Raw genomic sequence first — 22,488 nt, 5'->3', positions numbered from 1 at the left:
GACGATATCCCTTTCAGGAAACGGCGTCCCTTGCCAATTAAAAGCATGTGCTTTGCAATTAGACGAACGGACAAATCCTAGCTCAGCCACATACTAGCTGGATAACATTAAACAAATCCCTAATCTCTCACCCCCTCTATTTCTTTGGCTGTAAAATGGGGCAAGTATCATCTTCCATTACAAGATTTGGGGGAGGATTAAGTGAAATGATGTCTGTACAGTGTTCGGTGCATTCACAGAGGCTCAGTGACTGTTAGTATGCTTCTCCTGTCTTGTGGTCTAGAGCGTGGAATTTGGTAAATAATGAGAGGTTGCTTAAAGTGTTTTAGCAGTGGGGATAAAGCAGCATCATTGGAAGATGATTCCTCAGGCTGTGTGCTGAATATTTTAAAGTAGGGGGATGCCTGGAGACAGGGATATGACTAGAGCAAGTCTGGGGAGATCCTTATAAAGAACTGAGGTATAGCTGGAGGAAATGAGAAGAAAGAGCTGTGTCAAGAGAGACAGAAATGAGTGAATAGGACTTGGCAGTACAGGGGATTGAAGAAGGAAGGAATAGGAAATTACTTTAAGATTGTGCACGTCATTAACCAGAGGATGTAAGAATTACTTTCATATGGTAGGAAACTCTTTAAATTGTTACTGCCATGGAAACAACCTAACTAGCCATCAGTTGGGAATAGGTTAAATAAATTATGCTATATCCAATTAGTATAATTCTGCGCAGCTATTGAAAAAAGCTTCTGATGGGATTAATCTGTGTGATAAATTAATAGATAAAAAAGCACGGTGGGGGGCGCCTGAGTGGCTCAGTCAGATAGGCGTCCAACTCTTGGCTTTGGCTCAGGTCGTGATCTCAGGGTTGTGAGATCGAGCCCTGCGTCAGGCTCTGCGCTCAGTGGGGAGTCTGCTTGAGATTCTTTTCCTCCCTCTCCTTCTGCCCACCCCCACCCCCACTCTCTCTCTCTCTTTCTAAAATAAATAAAGCCTTAAAAAAAAGCATGGTGGAATATGGTGTAATAATATGCTGTTTATAGGAGGGAAAGAGGAGTCTTGTATGTGAATGTATTATCTCCGAATGGGAACGCAAAAAGAAAACCCACAAAGCAGTGGTGGCCTCTCATGAAGGGGACTGGGACTGCAGGACTGTGGTTAGGAGTGGGAGCGAGACTGACATTTCACCATGTTCCGTTTTGAAGTGAATTTTTTTTGTTTGTTTTTGTTTTTTAAAGATTTTATTTATTTATTTGACAGAGACAGCCAGCGAGAGAGGGAACACAAGCAGGGGGAGTGGGAGAGGAAGAAGCAGGCTCCTAGCGGAGGAGCCTGATATGGGGCTCGATCCCAGAGCACCGGGATCACACCCTGAGCTGAAGGCAGACGCTTAACGACTGCGCCACCCAGGCGCCCCTTGAAGTGAATTTTGTACCATATGCGCAAAAGTTGTTAGGACCAGCCTACCCTCAAAAGCCCACACGATTTGAGTGTAGCCCCTATGACAAAGGGAAAAGGAAGCAGTCATTTAAAAATATACTCACGTGTAAGAGAAGTGGAGAGGCAGCTTGACGTGCTAGGTAAAGCATGTGGGCTTTGGAGTTAGACCTGGATCTTAATTCCAACACTTGCTAGTTTTGTGACCTTTGGCAAGTCACTTAAACTCTTTGAGCCTTAGTTTTCTCTTCTGAAAAATAACTTTATAAGATTAATAAAATAAAGATAGTATTTGCCTGGCATATATAGTAGGTATTTAAAAAATGGTAGCTATGACTATATTATATTGTTACATATCTATCTTTATTTCATTTTAACCAGGCTTAAGACAGTCAACCAAAATACACATGACTTCTTATTCGTGCTAGACAGTGGAGTATAGTGGGGAAAGTACTGACTTTGGAGTCAAATTTCCTGGGTTTGAACCCACTCGGTCGCTTTCTAATGTGCGGTCAGGTTAATCACCCCGTACCTCATTTTCCTCATTTGTAAAATGGGCTAGTAATAGTTCCACTTCCTGGGTTGTTGCAAGGAATAAACTAATGTGCATTTCAAATTAAGTTGTCACCACGATGGAGAAAACCTAGATGTCCATCAATAGGGAACAAGTTAAATAAATTGTGGTACATCCAATTAAGGTAATTCTATGCGGCCCTTAAAAGCCTCTGATGGAAATAATCGATATGATAAACTGGTAAATGAAAAGGCAGAGCGCAACACGGTGTAAATAATATCTAGAAAAATGTTCCTGGCACATAATAAACGCCAGGTAACTATTTGCTATTGTTCTTACTTATTTACTGTAACTATTTCTGCTTCTGTTTTAACTATCTTGCCAAACAAGTTAGCCCAGGAACCTTTTTTTTTTTTTTTTTTAATTATTCTACCAGTCCCACACTTTGGGGAATGTGGTGCGAGGAGATGGGGAACCAGAACAGGTTTTACGTGCGTGTGTGCATGCTTGAGGTTAAGGCTATCTATATACAGGGAAGTGTACCCTTTTTAAGTGTTCCGTTTGATTGATTTTTTTTAATGATGCCTATCTTTTATTTTTTTAAAGATTTTAGTTTCTTATTTATTAGAGAGAGCACACAAGCAGGGGGAGCAGCAGGCAGAGGGAGAAGCAGGCTCCCCCCTGAGCAGGGATCTCCATGCAGGATTCGATCCCAGGACCCCGGGATCATGACCTGAGCCGGAGGCAGACGCTTCACTGACTGAGCCACCCAGGCGCCCCCATTTGGTTGATTTTGACGAATGTATGTACCTGTGTAACCAAGACACATTTGGGATTCCGAACACTTACACTGATCCTGAAACTTCCTTCAGAGCCTCTTGTACTTGCTACCTGCCCCTCGAGGCAGCCGCTGCTTCGATTTCCGTAACCGTAGCTTATTGTGCCTGTTCTTGGACTCCATGTAAATGGAAGTATCCAGGAGTACACTTTTGTGTCTGAACATGTTTTTTTAGATTCATCAAAATTATAAGAATCTGCAGTTTACTGTTTTTTATTGTCGAATGGTATCCCACTGTATGAGTGTAGCACAATTGTTTATCCTTCCCTTTGTTGATGGACATTCGAGTTTGATTCCAGTTTGGAGCAAATGTGAATAAAGCTTCTGTGAACATTCATGTGCAAGTCATTGTGTAGACATATGTTTTTACTTATCCTGGGTAAACACCTAAGAGTGGAATTGCTGGATCATAGGATAAATGGATGTTTAACTTCATAAACAACTGTCAAAGCCGCCCCACCATTTTGAGGAAACATTGGTTACAGGGTCACAGAAAAGAGTCCACATGTGGGAAGAGTGTAAGTCAGAAATCATAACAGTGTGTCCTCCATCTTCCACTTCTTCAGAGACAGAAAGCAGGGAGGGAGGGAGTAGTGGGAGGTAGGAAAATACGGTAAGAGTCACCGACTTAGTAGAGGGGGAGCTCTTCAAAAAGTAGTGTAGCCCTCCTGGCACACAAATTTACATTCTTATAATAATGTAGAAAGTACTTTGACTTCCGCAATCTCTAGGTCTTCACAACAATGCCAAGGTCGGGGCAGAGCCAGCTGACAGTACTGCCTATTGCAAATGAGAAAACTAAAGCTCAGAGACGTCAGAATAACTTGCCCGACATCCCATCGCTAGTTATGTCTGAGCTGGGACCCAAACCTCAGTCTTCAGACACAAAATTTCTTGCCCTAAGTTCTAGTTCAAACACTGATTAGCTAGAGAACCTTGACAAATTATGTAACTTCTCTGGGCCAACTGCACAGCGAGGCTAATAATAGTACCCACTTCGGATTTTGGGAGGTGGAATTGAGGAAACAGTTTGCATCTGTGTTTGGCACATAGTAGGAGTACAGTAAATATTCGCTGAGTTTGAATCGAAGGTAGGTAGGTGGGTCTTGGCTGCAGGAAGTGTTAGTGAACTAGCAGTCCTCTAGCTAGCGTGATGCTGGCGTGCATGTAACATTTAGGTGTCACAGTCATGTCCCCTCTCTTCGTTTGGTCTAGATTCTTACCTGGAAGGGAACTCAGCCAGAGACTCTTCTTCCTAATTCTCTTCTCCTCCTCCTGTCTCCCACCCCCCCGTATCTCAATGTTTTGCCTCAGCGAAATGTGGTTCTGCTTAGAAAAAAGTTGGAGGGGGGCGCCTGGGTGGCACAGTGGTTAAGCGTCTGCCTTCGGCTCAGGGCGTGATCCCAGCGTTCTGGGATTGAGCCCCACATCAGGCTCCTCTGCTATGAGCCTGTTTCTTCCTCTCCCACTCCCCTGCTTGTGTTCCCTCTCTCGCTGGCTGTTTCTATCTCTGTCGAATAAATAAATAAAATCTTAAAAAAAATAAAACAAAAAGAACACCAAACTTTAAAAAAAAAAAAAGAAAAGAAAAAAGTTGGAGGCCTCTGCTTATGATACAGATGACTTCTATAAAGGGGGCAGGAAAAGATAGTAACGTAACACTTTTTCTTACTGCAGGGTTCTTTTTGAAAAGAACTGCAATTCTCTAAATTTCCTCTGAGCCCGTGTACAATACCAGAACCAACTGGTCATTATTTTCTGGACAGCGTGTTGGCTCTAGGCAGCCCCCATCCGCCTAAGTCTCATTCGTTTCCCTCCCAGTCACAGGACTGTTGGCAGCTCTGAGTCCTGCTACCAGCCCAGTGACTACAGATAACCATCTCTCTTCCTTTTTGCTGGTGTCCTTTCATAGCCTGATCATAATACATTTGGTTTGGTCATAATATGGCGAGCTCTAGAGAAACGAAAAGTCACCCCAGCCCTTGTTCTCTGTATAGATTAGTTGCATAGCCCAGCATTCTAAATACTTTTAAACCCTCCCTAATCAGGAGGGTCCATTTCAATAATAGTGTCGTTGTCAGGAATGTCATTGCGACGTCCTGTAGGTTTCCTCCCATTACCTACTGCATTGGTTCCAGGTTTCCATCTCAGTCTTCAAAGAAGATAACCTGAGATTCCCCAGCTCCTTGAGCCCTGACAAGGACCTTTCCCAGTCCTTTCCGGAAAGTTCCGCCCTGTGATTCAGAACCTACCCACACCTTAGCACACAAGAGTTTGTACTTTTCCTGCCTCGGGTGATGTGCAAAGAGCTTCCGGTTTGTAGAGAGGACAACTTCCACTTACAAGTTTTGAGTCCTTGAGCAAATCATCCGCCTTCTCTGGGCCTGAGTTTTCTTACGTGGGAGTGCTAATCAGTCCCTGCCCTCACTGTTGATTTCACAGGGCTTGTGTGGGCATCAAAAAAGCCCTTTGTGAACTCTAAAATGTAGTACACGTGGGTGCAGTCATTGCCGCTCCTGTTGGACCTGCGGCTAGCGACCTGCCTCCTCTTTCTGACCCACTCCTGTCACTGACCCCGCGCTAGGGAAACGGACCCATCCAGCGTTCTTAGGAGGAGCCTTGCTGCCAGGGGATTGTTTTCTTTATGAAGTGGTCACTGTAAGCGAATCGGGTTTTTCCTCTCGGATGTACAGCCGAAGAGAAAAGCTACCTCCTGCCACATTTGCCCACAGGCTTCCTGAGAGGCATGATGATGAGTTGTGTTTTTTTTCCTGCAGACTGATGACAGCAATGGGGACTTGGACCCAGGAGTCTTGCTGACAGCTCAGACCATCACATCTGAGACCACAAGCAGCACAACCACAACTCAGATTACCAAGGTAACAAACCAGTTAAAATTTCCTTCTGGAATTCAGGGGCAGGCCACACTTGCTGCCTCTCTGCGAGGACCCTGGTCTAGAAGCAAGGGTTTTCAGCTCCTCCCTACTGAGCCAAATGATTCCAAGTGTCACAGGTAGAAAGGCCCTGCTTCTTCCCCAGCAGTAAAGCTAGGGGGGCCCTGAGGGCATCCTTGCCTCGTTAGTAGTCTCATAAAGTCACCTGTGGTGGTTGTCTTTACACAACCAGCTGTCTCTCTGGTCACTCTCCTATCTGGCTGTGGAGGTAAATGTAAAAAGTCAGTTTAAGGACAGGTGTCATTGGTATTATTATGCAACCATATTTTCCAAGTCAAAAATCAGAACTCAGGGCCCAACAAAGAGTTTTTATATCATGTCCAGCTTCAAGGCCATGGGAACTATAGTTTGCATGCTGAAATATTAGAATTATTAGAATATTGTTTATGGGGGCGAGCAGGAAAAATTATCTAATATTAGAACTACTCCCTGAAAATCAGAGATAGTCCATGTTTGTTGCAGCACTAGAGGAAAATATATTTTCTTGTACGTAAGAAATCCAGATTTCTGACCAAGCTCGGTTATCAATATACGGAGGACTGGAAGCTAGTTACTTAATGTGTCTAGACCTTGGCCATCCTCATCTGTCAGTTAGGGAAACCAGCCCACTCTGAGGGGATTATTTGAGGATCTTTTGATATCAACGATACAAAAGTGCTTGAAAATAAAAAGCCCAGTTTCAAGCTGCGTGACATTTTTGTTCATAGTCTCCTGAGTTTCCTCTTGAAAATAATCAAAATGTACAGGAAAAGAGCAAAAAGAAACACCTGTCTGGTTTGTTTACTCACTGAATTTCTGTGATGTTTGGGAGGAAGAGAAAGGGAAAAATAAATAGAGATGTGTGACTCTCCGTTTTGCTTGTTAAAGATGTTAGCAATCCACAGGACTAGAGGTGTGCTCGTTTTAGCAGGTGCAGCCAAGAGTTTGGACAAGTGGGTAAGAAAGCTATTCTGCGCGGTACCCAGCAGCAGATGAATTTTTGAAGTAGAGCTTTCAGAATAATCTTTTACTGTTTGTTTCCCCCTTCCTCCTTTCCTTTCTTTCTCATGTGACCACCTCTCTTTGGTTTCAGACCGTAAAAGGTGGGATTTCAGAGACCCGGATTGAGAAGAGAATTGTGATCACAGGAGATGCCGATATTGACCATGATCAGGTGGGACTGCTGAAGAGATTCTGGGCACGGAAGAGGTGTCTGGGTGGAAAAATGGATGGATCCAGGAGTTGGCTTTCAGAAGACACCTCTGCCGGCTTCATCCCCAGGAGCCCCCTGGGCTACTCTAGTGCCTAAATGAGAAGGGTGAAGGGAATCAGACCACGGAGGCCTGTGGGATGGGGGCTGCAAGCGGGGGGAGCGTGAAGTGTAATAGAAAGAACGTGGGTCTTAGACTCAAAAGGCTTGGGTTCAAATCCTAGGTCTCCCCATATTCTAGCTCTTAACTTCCTAGGCCTCCATTTCCCCATCTTTAAGATGGGCGTATGGCAGCTTCCTCTCAAGGCTGTTGTGAGAATCATGGGGTGTGGTATATATGGTGTGAGGTACATGGTGGGCTCTGGGTGGGTGGAGCCGTTGCTGTTCAGGGGATAGTGTGTACCTAAACCTGTGCTGGAGACAGAAGAAGAGAGCAAGACCAAAGGAGGGGGTGAGCCTTGCCCACAGAGGCGGCGAGGGAAGCAGAGTGAGGTAGACTGCACACAGGAGCCTTGACTTCAAGTCTGTCCTAGATTGTTGCTAACTGTGCGACCTTGGGCAAACCACGCTACCTCTGATTCTTTTTTGTCTCCTAAAAGAGAGTAGGGTGATCTAGATAATTTCTGGGCCCTTCTGAGCACTAAAATTCTATGGTTCTATATTAATTAGGTGCTAATTTTGTGCCGCAAGCAATTAACGAATAATAAGGTCGGGATTAATGCTCCCAGTTCTCTGCTGGGTGAGGTTAGAACAGTGAAGCTGCAGAGAAGAGGGGGTGGAAGGGACTGCATGCAAATGCTTCTGGAATCATTGACAGCAGTGCTGAAGCAATGATTCCGTGGCCTTTATGCTGATATGTTGAGTGCCTTAAAAAAAAAAGGAAAACCTGAGCCGCACTGCTGGCAGTTCCCTTGGTAGCAGGGTTGAGACTCTCAGCTGAGAACACAGGCTCAGGGTCCCGGCAACAAGGCTGCAAACCCCAGCGGGTAGGCCTTGCAGCCTGTTCGCCCCCAGCTCATTAGATCCTGCTGTGCTACCAGCCTGCACCCACCTCCTTGGTCTGGTTGACCCCTGCTGTGTGCTCAGTTGGTGCTGGACAGCCAGAACCGTGGGGCCGGAAGGTGTGGGGTTTGGAGTGAGACAGCCGTGGGTTGACTCTTGATTCCGCAACTTACTGGTTGTGTGCCCTCGAGCAAGTTATTTTACTTCTCTGAGCTGTAGTTTTGCCACCTGTAAGATTAAGATAATCATAGATTTCTTTCAGGGTTGTTGTGACACACACACTTGATCGCTCAGAGAGATGCTCCTATGTCCGCCGTTGTCCGGGGTATGAGGGTGCTGGAAGGGCTAAGATGTGGCGTACTCCGGGTGGGTGGGAGGCACTTTAAGAGGTAGTGTGGTGCAGGCTTTCCTTGAGAGATCCGTGTAGGCAGAGTAATCAAGAGAGGGCTTGGGCTGGGCCTTGACACACGAGTAGGTGGGTTGGGCAAAAAGGATTGGGGAGAATGACCAGGGGCCTATAGAGGTGGCAGTTCTAAGAATGGCTTTCGTGGAGTCAGGAGAGCAAAAGAGGAATTTCCTTTCTTCCCTTGTTCCTCCTGGAGGTAGTTCTTAGGAGCCAGGGTCAACAGTCAGGTGGTCAGATCTAGCTAGAGTCCTTTTTGGTGGAGGGCATGTCTCTTGAGAATCCGCATGTCACCATTCCCCAGAGGCTCTTCCACCTTGGTGCTGGGAGCCTGAGGCTCAGAGACCTGCCGCCCAATGAGAGAAGTGGTGTCGTTGCTCTGACTTCCCTCGGCATCATTTAGCTCTTCTAAAATGACCGAAACTCCTCCAGATGCTAATACAGGGTCTCCCCAAAACTAAAGGACAGGGTAGTGAAGAAGAAAGCCTTAGAGATTGCAGTTAAAATCCCTGCTGCATTACTTACTAGCTGTGAAACATTAGCCACTTATTTACCCACGGAACCTCAGTTTCCTTATCTATAAAATGGAAACAATGAGGAGGGCCCGGCTGGCTCAATCGGTGGAGCCTGTGATTCTTGATCTCAGGGTTATGAGTTTGAGCCCCATGTTGGGTGCAGCTTACTTAAAAAAAAAAAAAAATGGAAACAATGCTACTACCCTAATTCATTGAGTTGTTCTGAAGATTAAGTAAATAATAATAATAATAATAGTAATAATAATGTGCTTAGGCCAGTGCATGGCATGTAATAGGCCGTCTCACTCTTCCTTACTTACTTCCCTCTCCATTAGCCAAAGAGATCTCTTCCTTTTTGTAGCGTGCTTCTCTGTTTCCCTCTTCCGTTCTGAATGGAAGCCTGCAGGGTGACCCTGCAGTGAACACAGATTTTGCTTTGTCCTTCATACTCACTCCTTGTGTGACTCCTCCCAGACCCGCCCAGCAGGTACCGCCGTCACCCCTGAAATCCCTTTGTGATCCCTTAAAGACAGCTCTAGCCTCCCCCATCTCCGTGTTTGCAGTCCAGGAGCCTCCCTCCGCAGGACAGAGGAGGGAAGGCTGTTACCAACTCGCTCAGCCTAAATGCGGCCCCGGGACTGGGGACAGAAAAATTGCATTTGCCAGAAAATGATATCCTGAGAGCCCTGCCTTCCTTCACCAGTCAGGCTGCTTTCTGCCTCACGGGCACGGTTTCTGTCTTTCTCAGGTCCTCGTCCAGGCCATCAAGGAGGCAAAGGAGCAGCACCCAGACATGTCAGTGACCAAGGTGGTCGTCCATCAGGAGACCGAAATCTCTGAGGAATGAGCTCAGGTATGGGCTTTTCTTAGTGGTGTGGAAGGTGTTCACGTTCCCAGCCTCAGAGAGCCCTGAACAGGAACAGCCCCAGAGGCGTCCACACTGGGACTTACTAACGTGAAGGCTCTCTGCTGTCACAGGTATCTCTGAGTCTAAACCTGAGAGGGCCGAGGAGGAGAACAAAACCAAGAAAAGCAGGACCTGGCTGTCTAGAAATGAGGGCTCGGGGGATAGGGGAGAGAGGGCTGAAGCTCGGAGGCCAGACTCGAGAATTGGAGGCAGGGTAGCTACTTTTGGGGAGCCAGGAGTCCAGATAAATTTACGCCTAGAAGTAGTTTACAAGTGACTCAAAAAAGGCATCAATCACCAGGGAGGACTGGGCTCCTCAGTAAAACTGCTCGGGCCCTGCTTGGCACCTGGGACCACAAGCACTTGGCACTGGGACTGGGTGGCTGTCTTCTTTTTGCAGGATTTAAAAAGTTTGCTTTCTTTCCTCTAGGAACCATCCCACCCCAACTCCCTGCCTGTCTCCCATCCACGAGAAAACCAGCAAAATGATAAAAGAAGCTTCCTGCAATAGTCAGACGTCAGGCTTTCAAAATTACTCTAAACCACCAGAAAATTAATTTTGTTTTCTATTTGGAGTTTATACCGAGAGAGTCTTCTAGACATCACTGATTCTTTTAATATCTTTTTCTATATTGTGATACCAGAAATTGTTCAACTTTTCACTCTATGGACTGTTTTTAAAGAGCTTTTTGTTTTTTTATGGGGTGGTTTGGAACCCCTTCAACCTAAGCCTCTTCCCATTTATTTCCAACCCAGATACTGACGGGTCTACAGAATTCTTGGGGAAATCCTCCAAAGACACTGTCGGCTGTGTTGGGGGCCAAAGCCAGCTTAACGGGGCTTCCCTGCCCCTCCCCTAGTTTTATACCCTTTTGATGTCAGCAGAAACTTCATGAGCCAGCCCTTTCTCAGAGCCAGTGTTGTGACTTTACCATGTGAGGCAGGGCAGCCGTCCTGATCCACACACCCCAGGGAAACATCCCTGTCCTTTGTCGAGGGTGGTTTTGGGGAGGCAGGGATCTTTGCTAAGAATGTAGTATTGTTTTTCCTTCTTTCCTCCTGTTCTTTCTTTTTGGAGCTTCTTTAGATCAAAGACATAAGAAGTTGTTTCAGATATATCTGATACTGTGAATGTTTGAACAAATCCGTGGCCTTCACCTTCCTGCCCTCCCTCCCCTTTTACCTCATCAGAAGCAGGGGTTCTGCTAAGGGCCCCCCCCGCCTCCCATCTCAGGAGACCAAAACTCACAGAAAAACAGGCACTTTTGGCCAAAAGCTCTAATGGCACATTTTTAGTGGTGATTTGGGCAAGGAAAGTTGATGAGGTTTTTTTAAAAAAAAAAAGGTTTTTAGTTCTGGGAACGCGTACTTCACCCAGGGGAATGGTGGAGTTTACGTCAGTCAGATCCCGCTGAGAAGTATTTCCAGGTGACCAGCCCTGGGCCTTTTTCTTTAATCCTGGGATGATCAGAAATGTGGCTCAGAGAGGAGGTTACGTTCCTTGACCTTTCTTCTCCTGACCGGTACCTGCCTGCAGACACCCTTCTGGAGCAAGGGAATTGACTTTGAGGGGCCATCCTTCCCACAGAACCCCACACGACAGGGAGCACAGACACCAGCTCGCTCATTCCCGCTCGCCATCTGAGGTCTTTCAGGGGTTGTAGGCTTGTTTTTTGTGGTGGGTTGTGGGTTTATTTTACTTTTTTTTTTTTTTAATTTTTTTTGCTTGGTTTTGAAAATGGGACTGACTGATGGGCCCAATTCCACCATTCCTGGTAGATCTGGGGGCATTTTTATTCAGTAGTGCTTCCTGACCTTCCAACTGGCGTCCCCCAAACACATCTGCCTGAAAGTTCTTAGAATCTATGGTGGGACAGAAGTGAACTTCATGAGATCGACAGTGGCTCACAGTCAGCAGTCTCAGGGGCTCCAGAGCTGTGAGTGAAAGAGAGAAGTCTAAAACCCCTGCTCCCCAGAGCCAGCACATGTGTCCAAAGCCTCTACTGGCTGAGTCTTGTTTTAGACACACTCGGTTGGTTTGAACTGATTTCAGATGTGTGCATTTTTCACTTAGTACTTAGGTGAGTCTGTTACTAACCATGAGGCAGCTCTCTCTGGAGAGGGACGGGAAGAGCTCAGGTGGGACGCGGGACGGGCCTGGGGGAAGGGATGGTCCTGTCTCAGGAGCACACTTCCGGCCTGTGGGCATAGGGTCTGAAAGGATGGGGCTTGCTCGTTGGTGCCTAGGCCAGGGCTGTGCTGCCAGGAGTGGTGAGGTCAGGAATCCAGCTCACATCAAACAGCCTGTAACGTGAGCTCGCTTTCCAGTGGCCAGCTGTCCTGCCGAAAGAGCTACCCGCTCCCGAAGCTGACAGCTGTGGAATGAAGGGGGGGGGGGTGAGGAAGAGGGCACAGCGTGAGCATCAGAAACCAGGCCCACTGAGTTCTCCGCTGTCCACACCGCTGACGGGGGCCTGCAAGCCTCCCCTCCCCGGCTCTGTCATCAGCTCACGGTGCTTCTCCTCTCTGCTTCCTTGACTGTAAATTGGACCAGAAGATCTCAAATACCCTTCCAGCGCTGAGAAGCCTCGATTTGGAAGAGCTAGGAAAAGGGTGTCCTTCCAAGCCTCTTCCCCTGTCCTCCCTCTCTGGGAACAGATTTGGGGGTTTGACAATTGTTTGGATTTTTTTCTTCCTGCAGTTGTGTGTGCATTTGTGTGTGTGTGTGTGTGTGTGTGAAGAAAAACAGATTCTGTCCAGGTGGAAATGGTGAAGAGGGGAGGAGAGAGCTTCATTTCCAGGGTCAGAGACTTGGCAGCAGTTTTCCTGAAGTGACTCAGACACACCGCAGTAACAACTCTCACTGCAATTTTATTTTTATTTCACTTGAGAAGTGAAGACTTCCTCCAAGCCACACGAGGTCTCTGCCACCCGCCCACCCACCCACCCACAAAGCAGGACCTAAATTTCTAAGCCAAGGGCCCACGGAACCTGGCTGCAGGGACCTTTTGGGGCCCGCCTGCCCAGGCCCCCCCATGGCATGTTCTGCAGGGCAGCCGAGGGGGAGGGACACGTGTCGGCCCTGGGAAGTGCACCAGAGCTCCGGCCTGACCCACACCAAGGAATGCTCGTGGGAAAGGTCTGCCCAGGATCTCAGTCCCAGGCTGGATGTTTTTACAAATCTCTCTCAAATGTATTATTTTGGTGACGAAAATGAAGGAGCTTTGTAAATTTTTTAAAATTATGAATCCTATCAAGTAGTTGTTTACATTTCTTGACAAAATAGGAACTATGGCAGCAGAATCAAATTGGCAAAATCCTTAGATTAAAAAGGCAATAATTAGGTCTGCTGTTTTGGCCTTTTGTAGTAAGAGAAGTGCTGTAGTGTTTAGTTACGTGTTTGGTCTTGCTTCGTGTATTGCATTTTTCAATAAACTAAAAAAAACAAAAAAAAAAACAAAAAATCAGGACTGAATCTGTGAGAATTGATCAACTTTTAAAGTTGTCTTCTACCAGCAATCTGGGAAAAATTCAACATGGGGTAAGGGAGACCCAAATTTTTGACCCTAGAAAAGACCCTTTTCTCAAGTAAGCTACCCACATTGGCCAAAATGCAGCTTCAACGCTGTATGAAAGGAGAACTGGCAGATGCTTTTTGCCAGCTGGGGGGAGATTTTGCAGCACAGGCCATAACAAAGGAGAGAAGGCGGCTTCTCAGACCTGTTTAGGGAGGGGCCGGACCCTCCGGAGGAAGGCTTTGGCAGTAGTGTAGCCCTAGTGGGGTGTTCCCTGCATGGCTGAGGGGAGAGAGGGGCTGAGGTGGTGGGAGTTAGAGCCTCAGTCCCCATCCCAGATGGCAGTGGACAGTCTCAGCTCTACCCCATTGCCCATCTCCCCCAACCCCACAACCAGTGCCACCACGGAGGGAGCCTGGCCCAGCCTGTCACATCCCAGCCAACCTACCTTCCAAGTCTTAGGGGTCCTTGCCCACCACTTTGGGTCGGCCGAGACACCAGCTGCATCTCCCAATCACCCTGACCTGGACCTCCGGCCCCCTCAGGTACCAGTCCAAGGCTAAGGCCACTTTTGGAGGCTCAAAGAGTTCCCAAGGCCGAGTCATGCTGGTCTCCAGACTCCACCTGAAAACACGCTCTCTGCAGCTGATCGAACCCTTGTGCAGTTGGCATTTCTCCGCCGACGTGCAAGTCAAGATGCCTTAGCAGCTGCTGGGGCCCGAGCATCCATCTCCAGTCTGGGAATCGGCTGATGCATCTAGGAGACACTGGGGCTTCTGGGCCTGTTCCCACGGTCCATGCTGCAGCCTCCTAGCCGGCTGTCCCCTGCTCTTCAAACCCGGGCTCCCAAGTCCCCTCCTCCTTCCAACTTGGCATAACCCCCCAGACTGAGGCGGTCCAGCCGTGGCCAGCTCCGGTGAGCACAGTCTCGAGCTGCTGGGGCCCCAAGCAGGAGCTCCCCGAGACCCAGATCCAGAGACTTGGAATGTTCAATGCAGGAACCGGAGGGCTGCACGGTGATAATCACATGGCCAGTCTGGGTCCGTGGACCCCAGGGTGGGGGCAGCCCCGGGCCCTTCAGCGGGTAACTGTTGAGTAGGGCAGGTAACCCCAAGCGAGGATTAGCAGGCTCTGAACGCAGACTCCGCACTGATGGGACGGGTGAGGTACCCCGACGCGGGGACAGGTCCCAACTTTCTGGCTCCGTGCAGCCTATGGCTCCAGGAGTCCTGGGTCCGGGGCTGGGGAGGAGGGCGCAGTCCCAGCCGGGTCCGTCAGGGGGACGGAGCGCCTGAGCCCGCAGCACGCCCTGGCGAAGCCGTCGCGTCTCCAGGTCGCGGTTCTCGTAGAGCAGCGTGTTGGCGCAGATGAACACGAACAGGCCGACGCCCATGACCACGGGCCCAAGGAGCCGCAGCCGCTCGTGCGGGCCGTGGCCCCGGCCGGCGCCGCGACCCTCGCGTCGCAGCTCGCTCAGGGGGGGCGCGCTGGCATTGGCAGCGCGTGGCCCCGGGGACCCGGCGCGGTGCGGCCAGTAGCCGGCCACGGCGATGCCCATGCCCACCAGTACCACGAGCGCCCCCAGCGCCGCGAACGCCCCCGACGGCGAGCGCAGCCGCAGCCGTGCCCGCACCCGCAGAGGCTCGGGCGGGGAGCGCGGGCGCCGGCGGCGGCCCAGGCGGCGGCCCAGGCGAGAGACGCGGCCCTCGGGGCTCCTCCGCACCTCCCCGCAGTCTCCGGGGCTCCCGGCCGTCATGTCGCCGTCGTCTGGGCGCTCTGCGGAGAGATGGGAGGCAAGGACTGAACCGACGGGCCTAGGGTCGGAGCGCCAAATTGGGCGCCCAAATCCGGGAGGCAAGATCGGGCTGCCTCGCCCAGGCCGCTTGGAGATCCCTGGCGGCCACCCCCGGATTTTCCCGGGCCGCGAGGCGGGGAGCCGCCCCCGCTCGGGTTTTCCGCAGCGGAGCTCCGAGCCAGGGACTCGCGGCAGAAGCCGGAGTTGGCCGGACCCGCGGGCGGAGAGGAGGGAGGGGGGCGCGGACTGCTACCTGGCGCATCCTCGGCTGCGGGGCTCCGGCCGCCTGCACCCTCTTCGCCAGCCCGCGGACCCCGGGCCTCGGGAGGCGCGCGGGCCCCCGGCAGTGGCGTCTCCAGGGTAAGTCCCGCCCGGGGTCGACCTCACCCCTGCACGTGGGTGCACCGTAGTAAAGGAGGGAGGGGGCGCTCAGACCGCCCGGGTCCTCTGGGGTCGCTCGCGGGCCCCACCTCCCCCCTACGGCGCTTTACATACCGCAGCGTAGGAAGGAGGGGGTGTCACCGACTCCAGCCTCTTCCTGCCCGCCCCCTCCTTTCAGACCTCCTCAGCCTGCACTGAAGCTGCAGCAGGAGAGACTTGAGCTAGACTCCGGGAAGACCGATCTGACCAACACCAGCGGCTGACTTTGCCCAGGAAGGCTTTAAACTCCTCGTAGAAGAGGCCTCCCCTCCCCCAGCGGCCGGGCAGCGAGCAGGAGGCTGCAGGTGCTGGGCGCGGGGCTCTACCGGGAGAGCATCCCCCCCCCCCCAAGCTCTCCCGTCGGCCCGGGCAAGACTGTTCCCAGGTTGCAGCGTTTCCAATTCGAGCTCCTCGGGATGAATCATCCCCCTTTCCCGCCGCCTGTCCTCCTTTCCGGCCTCCTCCACCCGAGGCCTCAGTGGCCCGCGTCCCGGACGGAGCAGCACCGCCCCAGCACCTCAGGCCGCCCCAGTTTGGGCCGCCTGGCTTCAGCCCTTCCCGGCCTGTGGCCTAAGAACTGAAGCCGGGCCGGGTAAGGAGTAGCTGGGCTGTGTGTGGTGTAGCCCCCACGGAAGGGAGGGTGTGGGAGGAAACGGGGCCCCCGCCCAGGCGCCCTGGGCCGCAGGGGAGGAGGGCTAGGACCTCGCTGTCCAGTGGTGCGTCTTCACTCCCCCAGTCTGGTTTCTAAACAGCTTCAGCAATGAAACCCGCGCTGAGGCCCCAGGAAGGAGGCCTTGCCACCCCACTCTCTCCCCATCCGCATCCCCGAAGCTCAAGACACGACACCCCATTCCTGCCTCCGACAGGAGTACCGAAGGCCCAGGGCCTAGCACGGAGCCGCAGAGTCTACCGCGTCCAAAGCCTGATTTTCACAGCCAGAAATTGCGGCCCAGAGAGGCAGAGGAGCCTGCCGGGGTCACACGAGGAGGGGGCCCCTCCGGGACCCGACGCCGGGCCTCCGGACCCTAGCCAACGCTGTGCGCTTCCCTGCACAGCCACGGGAGCGTCCTGGGAGGAGGCAAGGGTCGGTCCCCGGCCGTCTCTGAGTGTGGAGCCTTTTCCCCAGCCCGAAACCGCAGAAGTGACCACCGCGCCCCAGGCCAGAGCTGGTGCCCCAGCCCCAACTCCGGAAAGGTCGCCCGGAGCCCCCGCGCGTCCCTGCGGGGAGGGAGGCGGAGGCGTGCGGAGGGACCCCGAGACTCTGGAGGGCGTGAGTCTACGCTGGGGACCCTAGAGAGGCAGAAACTTGGTGCCAGAGTCGGAAGGTCTCAGGCCGCGAGAAGTTGCTCTGGGCCGGGTCCCTCGAACTCTGGGGTCCCGCCTCCGCCCGCGCGCACACTCCGCCCCGGGGAAAGGGCGGACCCGGCTCCCGCCCCCCAGGGCCTTTCCGGAAGGAGGGGCCAAACAAAAAGTTGAGGAAAGTGGAGGGTGAAACCTGGGCCCTAGTTTTGCTCACCTGGAGCCCCCGCGCCCGGGCGGGTCCTGGTCCGAGTCCGCGCGCCGCGGATCCCGGCACTGCCTCCTTCTCCACGGAGTCTTGGCCCCTGGCCCCGCCCCCTTCTCTGGCACCGCCCGGCAACGCCCAAGCCCCGCCCTCCAGGAGCCCCAGGGACTGGCTGGCCAGCACCCCGCCAGGCCCCACCGCTGGAAGCAGGCAGCAGCTCAGGTCTGAGGGTCGCAGGTAAGCGCCGTGTGCTCGCCTGGTGACTCGGAGGATCCGGGAGCCCGAGTCTCCGGCTTAGGTCGTTCTCAGAGGCCTGGGAGGGCCCCCTCTTCCCACGTGGGTAAACTGAGACCCAGAGCTGGAGAGCCCTGCCCGGGTCCGCAGCGAGCGCGCAGACAGGACTTTCGAAGCCTGCAAGCCCTCCCGCGCCTGTGTTGAGCCCCTCATTCCAGGCGCCCGGGAGAGGACTCGCGGGGGCGTCTAAGAGCCCACTGCTGCCCCGCGCCGTCCAGGGAACTCCCCGGAGGAGGCGGCCCAGTTCCTGCTCCGCCCGCCCCCCAGCCTTTCCTCTCCTTGAACCTCATTGCCTTCACCTGGAAAATGGGCTTAATGGTGTCCGCCTCGCAAGGTGCTGAGAGGCGAAAATCCAGCGTTGGGGGCGGGCACACGACACGGGGCGCAGCCCCGGTAACCCCGCGAGCGCTCAGTGACTAGGAACCCGGGGCAGGGGTGGAGGCGGCGGGGCTGAGCCGGCTCTCCGAGCTGAGTAAGTCTAACGGAGTGTCACGGGTCCCGCCGGCCTCCCTAAGCCCCCTGAGAAGATGCGCCGGCCCCCAACTCCGAGGCACTGCGGGCGCCCCCCGCCGCGGGCCTGACAGAGCCGCCCAGCTCTCGAGCCCGCCCGCCCCCCGAGGCAGGAATGCGGAGCGGAGCGAGGGGGTCGGCTGGCGGCCCAGTTTCCATGATGCGGGGGGCGGGCTCGGAGGAGGAGGAGGGGTGGCGCGGGCGGCCGGCCAGGCCCCGAGCCGCACCCCCCCCCTCCGCCCCCAGCCCCGGCAGCCCGGCCCGGCCCCACGGGAGGAATTTCCGGCCTGGGATTGATTATAACCCGCCCCTCCCCCGGCCGCCGAGACCCCCCGGCCCGCGGGGCGCGGGGGAGGGGGAGGGGCGGTAATGAGACCCGGCTGTGCGCCCCGGGCGGGGAGGGGGAGCTGAAGGAAGTCGCCGGCCTGGGCCACCCCACCACGCGGGGCGCCACACAGCACGGCTAGGCCTCGAACCCAGCTCGGCCGGCCGAGGAGTCTGGGGGTGGCCTCAGCGCCCCGGGGCAGGCGTCCCTGGGAGCGCCCGAGGCCAGCCCTGGGGGCGGAGCGGATGGGGCCGAGCCAGGGTAGTGTCGCAGAGCCAGGCTGGGGTCGCCTTCCTGCCGCCGCGTGGGGCTGAAGGCTTCTGCAGCCCGAGCCCTGGAGAGATCTCCCTCCGCTCTGCGCCTGGGCTGTGACCCACGTTCCACTGAGGCGGTGGCCTCCTTCCTGCCACTGCCTTTGCTCGAGAACCCCAGTCGACTCTGCGCTTCCTCCATTCCCTCACATCGACCCCTCATACGCCCCCACATACGCCCCCCACCCGGCCCTCCAGCAGTGCCACCTGCCGCTCACTCGACGCCCCGTCCAACATCATCTGCGGCCCTGTCCCTCCGTGGCTGCTTTTCCTGGGGACACCAACTCTCGGACAGTCTCCAGTCCTTGTCCTTGCGACTCCACCTGCCCTGGCATTTACCATGTGTTCTTCCTGTCTGCCTCTCCCGACTCTTCTTCCTCTGGGCCTCCTCTGCCCTCCCCTGATGTTGGGGCTCCACCGGCCTGGGCCCACACGCCCAGCCTCACTTTCAGCAACCAGACACCTCCCCAGAAGTTTCCCTGCTCCCAGTGATCATGGCCCATTCCTACTCCTCCTGTTCCCCACTCTGTAAAGGGCCCCACTGCCCACTAGAGGCCCAGTGGTCACCTTAGGCTCCCTCCTCTTCCTCATCCTCCCCAATCCTTCAAGTGCTGTGGACCCTCCTCTTTGGATCCCCAATCAGCTGCCTTCTGCCTGCCCCAGGGCCACTGTTCTGCACAGGGGCGCCAGCCATCTTTCTACCGTGGATCTAAACCAATCACTCTGCTTAAAACCCTCAGTGGCTCCCCAGTGTTGTCCGAATGGAGTTTAAAATCCTTTCTCATCTGCACAGACTGGCTCCTGGCCCTCACCTTCCTCCCTCCCTGGTAGCTGAACTTGTTCCCATCCCCATATCTGTGCTCTGGCCTTGGGGCTTGGCCCCTGCCTTGACTCCTGCCAGGAACTCCCACTCCCGATCATCCCCTCGGTTCCTTCCCGTCCTTCAGACCTTCTCTGCGCCTTCTGTGGGCCCCCAGGGCTGGTCCACCTCACCCCTCACTGACCCCTCCATTATACACCCTCCCCTGAGCCTCTCCTTCGGGGCACTGCTCACAGAACTGAGATCGGTGTTTGGGATTCGAGCCTGGGTCCTGTGTCCCCCGGTGTTGAGCTCTGAGGGGAGGACTGGTCTGTCCTGCCCCTCCCTGAGCCCTGGCCCTCCACTGGCCTGTGCCTGGGGGTCTCTCCTAATCTGCACCCCTGGGACTCCAGCCCAGACAGCAGGAAAGGACTCAGTTTCCCCTTCTGCACAAAAAGGGGGTAAGAATACTTACCTCCCAGTGTCATTTCGAAGCTTGAGTAAGAACACAGATGTTGAGTATCTGGAGCAAGCGACTGCCCACGGGACAGCCAGTCCCTCCTCTGACCCTGGGGTTTGGGGCACAGAAGACAGTATTTGGGAGTTACAGAAACCTCCCCTGGGGTCATTTGGGGTGGTGGTGAGAAAAGGGGTCTCTTTTCCTCAATATAACCCCACTTGATTCTCTCAAGAGCTCTGAGAGGCCAGGGACAGGCCCAGTTTACAGAGGAGGCAAGTGGCTCAGAGAGGCCGAGATCTGGGGGCAGACACACAGCCAGGCTGGTGGGTGTCTCCCCCTCCACAGAGGGAGCTCCATGCGGCCTGCTTGGTTTGGCCCTATGGACGCGCAGGTGTGTGGGAAGCCAGGGGCCTTAATATTGGGACATCAGTTCCCTCCTGGATCTGTCTCTGTGTGACCGGGACTCCTTAACTTCTGCACCAGGAGGGGCCTGGACGAGGTGTCCCCTGGGGTCAAGGTGGTCGACATTTCTCCCCCAGGCTTCTCCAGGAAGGCAGCGAACCAGACACAGGGACCCTGAGGTCCCTGCCAACTTGAGGCTCCATGTCCTCTCCAAAAGCCACGCTGGGGAGGGAGCAGCTGTCATCCCCCGCATGTCACGGCCCCACCTGAGGCCACAGCGGAGCAGGGCCTGGGAACTCCTTCCTCTCTCCAGTTCCGGAGCAGCCCTGCTGGCTGGGTCGGGGCTGCCCTGGATTTCCTGCCTCAGTCCCAGGGGTTTCTAAAGCCATCCTTGTCTCTGGCCGCCCCGGAAGCACTTAGAGCACACAGCTGAACGCCCTGTGGCTCCAGTCCAGCCGGACCACAGCCTCAGCTGAGAAGCCCGGAGCCGGTGCAGGGGAGAGAGCACGGCTCTGAGACCCGGTTTTGATTCTACTGCTTATTCACTGGGTGACCTCAGGCACATCGCCAGAGTCCCTTGGCGCTCCTGCCTCTGGAATGGGTCCTTCCCAGGAAGAACGGATGGGCCGATTCAATAAGAAACAATTGGCAAGTGGAATCGAGAGTCCCAGTCCCAATGCCTCATTTTATAGGGGCAGAAATCAATGCCTAGAGAGACACAGTGATGGGACCTGGGTGACCCAGCCAGTGAATGGCAGAGCGGTGCTTCAGGCTCCGCAGTGAAAGGTTCGCACCCCGGGCTCAGGCTTCAGGGGTTGCTGGGATGGGAACCCCAAGTCCATCACCCCACCCATGGAAGCTCTGAGCTGGGCGATGGGCTTCTTCCCTGGTGTCTCTGTGCCACTGGCAAAGCTCTTGGGAAGAATGAGCTCCCCCTCTCCATTGCTCTCCCAAGCCCAGAAAAGAGAAGGAGCAGAGCCTGGGTGACACTGGGAAGGCCAAGGAGATGAGACCCTCCTGGGGGACAGGGCAAAGCCAGCCTCCTGCCTGAGTCCCTCGGGGAGGGATGACAGTAGGATGGCACCATCTTGTCAAGCTCCCCCTGGCTACCAGCCCCTTCATACCTGTTACCTTCTTAAGTGTGCAAGACAACCCTGAGAGGGAGGTGACACGATCACCCCTTGTCACCCAGGCAACGCTACACTACGTCCCACGAGCCCTGTGACCGTGGCCAAGTCAGTTCACCCCTGTGTCTCTGTTTCCCCCTCTGCAGAACAGTGGCGAATGGTAGCAAGGCATGCAAAGGCCTATCAGGAGGAGGGAACGTCACAGGAAACACGGCAGCCCTGGAGCTTTTCTGGCCTCTGATCAGTTTCCTCTCCCATGAAATGTGAATGTGAGGCCAGTGATTGTATCTCTTCAGCCCCCTCTTCTGGGGACCAGCGAGGAGCCAGCCCCAGGGCCTCATCCTGATACCTCAGGCGGTGAGGTGAATAGACCATCCACCAAAAGTTGAGGAAGCGACAGCCGACTCCATGTCAGGGGCAGGCAGCAGGGAGGACTTCAGGGACGAGGGGGCCTTCCTCCTGGGTCTCAGGGTCAGAAGAGTTACCCAGGCTGCAGCCCCGGGAGGCTATTCCAGGGAGCAGGAACAGCAGGAGGACAGCCTGGAGGTGGGGGTGGGGGTCAGGTGCTGGAGAGGGAGCAGGGAATGGGATGAAGGGCTCAGGGCCTGACTGCAGAGCTCCTCGAACACCAGGCTCTGGATATAGGGCTCAGCCCTCTGGCACTGGGAGCCATGGGAGGTTTTAAAGCAGGGGAGTAGCCTGATCTAATGTGCCTGGGGAAGGACTTGACAAACTGTGAACATGGCACCTGTAATATTTCTCTGAGAGCGTGGAGAGAAGGTGGGGACACGGAGCCCCAGGCCCACCTGGGAGCAGGTGTGGCCCTGGGGAGGCCTGCCCCCTGCAGAGCAGCGTGAAGCAGCTGGCCACTGCCTCCCAGGTCCTCTGGTTCCTTCCCTGAAGCCAGCTGCTCTGGCCCCCTCCCACCCTGACCCTTCCCCCTCTCTCTCGCTTTGCCCCATCCTCTGGGGCCCTGGGGCAGGAAGGAAGGAAGTGATTTTGAGAAGAGCGCAGACTTAGGAGTCGGTGATTCAGGCTTGACCTGTGGCCTGGCCCCTTACGGGCTGTGTGACCCGGGGAAGATCGCTCTGTCTTCCCGAGCACTCCTTTTCATGCTCTGTAGAACGGAGGGGTGCTGGAGGCCCCCTGCTCCCAGAAGCGTTGGGAACATGAAGTGGGGGTAGCACATGAGAGGGCCCAGCACAGATTCCGGGGTGCCCCCCTGAGGCTGCTCCTACCCTAGCGAAGCTGATCTGCATGGAAGAGGGGGCGC

General features: G+C 54.2%; 3 protein-coding genes across 14 annotated transcripts in view; 2 read left to right on the top strand and 1 right to left on the bottom strand.

Moving 5' to 3' along the window:
* The window catches only part of EPB41 (erythrocyte membrane protein band 4.1), a 189,843-nt gene extending 176,626 nt beyond the window's left edge, over positions 1-13,217 (top strand). For all 11 annotated transcript variants that reach the window (XM_045782662.2, XM_045782668.2, XM_045782673.2 and 8 more), the window contains 4 exons: positions 5,561-5,662; positions 6,810-6,890; positions 9,595-9,699; positions 10,184-13,217. In XM_045782662.2, coding sequence (XP_045638618.1) covers positions 5,561-5,662; positions 6,810-6,890; positions 9,595-9,693 — 282 coding nt within the window. In that variant the 3' untranslated portion in view covers positions 9,694-9,699; positions 10,184-13,217. The remainder of the gene's footprint in view (positions 1-5,560; positions 5,663-6,809; positions 6,891-9,594; positions 9,700-10,183) is intronic.
* Positions 13,218-13,365: 148 nt separating this feature from the next.
* TMEM200B (transmembrane protein 200B) lies at positions 13,366-17,113 on the bottom strand. 2 transcript variants are annotated; one of them, XM_045782682.2, is made up of 2 exons: positions 17,000-17,113; positions 13,366-15,044 (listed from the first exon to the last, which is right to left on the bottom strand). In XM_045782682.2, the coding sequence occupies exon 2, from the start codon at positions 15,022-15,024 to the stop codon at positions 14,101-14,103; it is 924 nt and encodes a 307-aa protein (XP_045638638.1). In that variant the 5' UTR covers positions 15,025-15,044; positions 17,000-17,113; the 3' UTR covers positions 13,366-14,100. The 2 variants fall into 2 exon arrangements, with proteins under 2 accessions (XP_045638638.1, XP_045638637.1); XM_045782681.2 differs by lacking the exon at positions 17,000-17,113 and adding an exon at positions 15,317-15,429.
* Positions 15,023-22,488, top strand: part of LOC123782464 (uncharacterized) — a 39,347-nt gene continuing 31,881 nt past the window's right edge. The window contains exons 1-2 of the mRNA XM_087858711.1: positions 15,023-15,423; positions 15,623-17,224. Coding sequence (XP_087714837.1) covers positions 15,023-15,423; positions 15,623-15,707 — 486 coding nt within the window. The 3' untranslated portion in view covers positions 15,708-17,224. The remainder of the gene's footprint in view (positions 15,424-15,622; positions 17,225-22,488) is intronic.

The sequence above is a fragment of the Ursus americanus genome, chromosome 33, assembly GCF_024610735.1.
Source record: "Ursus americanus isolate L20-20 chromosome 33, mUrsAme1.1.p, whole genome shotgun sequence".
In the NCBI taxonomy this organism is placed as follows: Eukaryota; Metazoa; Chordata; class Mammalia; order Carnivora; family Ursidae; genus Ursus; species Ursus americanus.
Note: the sequence above shows the minus strand (reverse complement) of the source record. Positions and strands in the feature narration are given on the sequence as shown.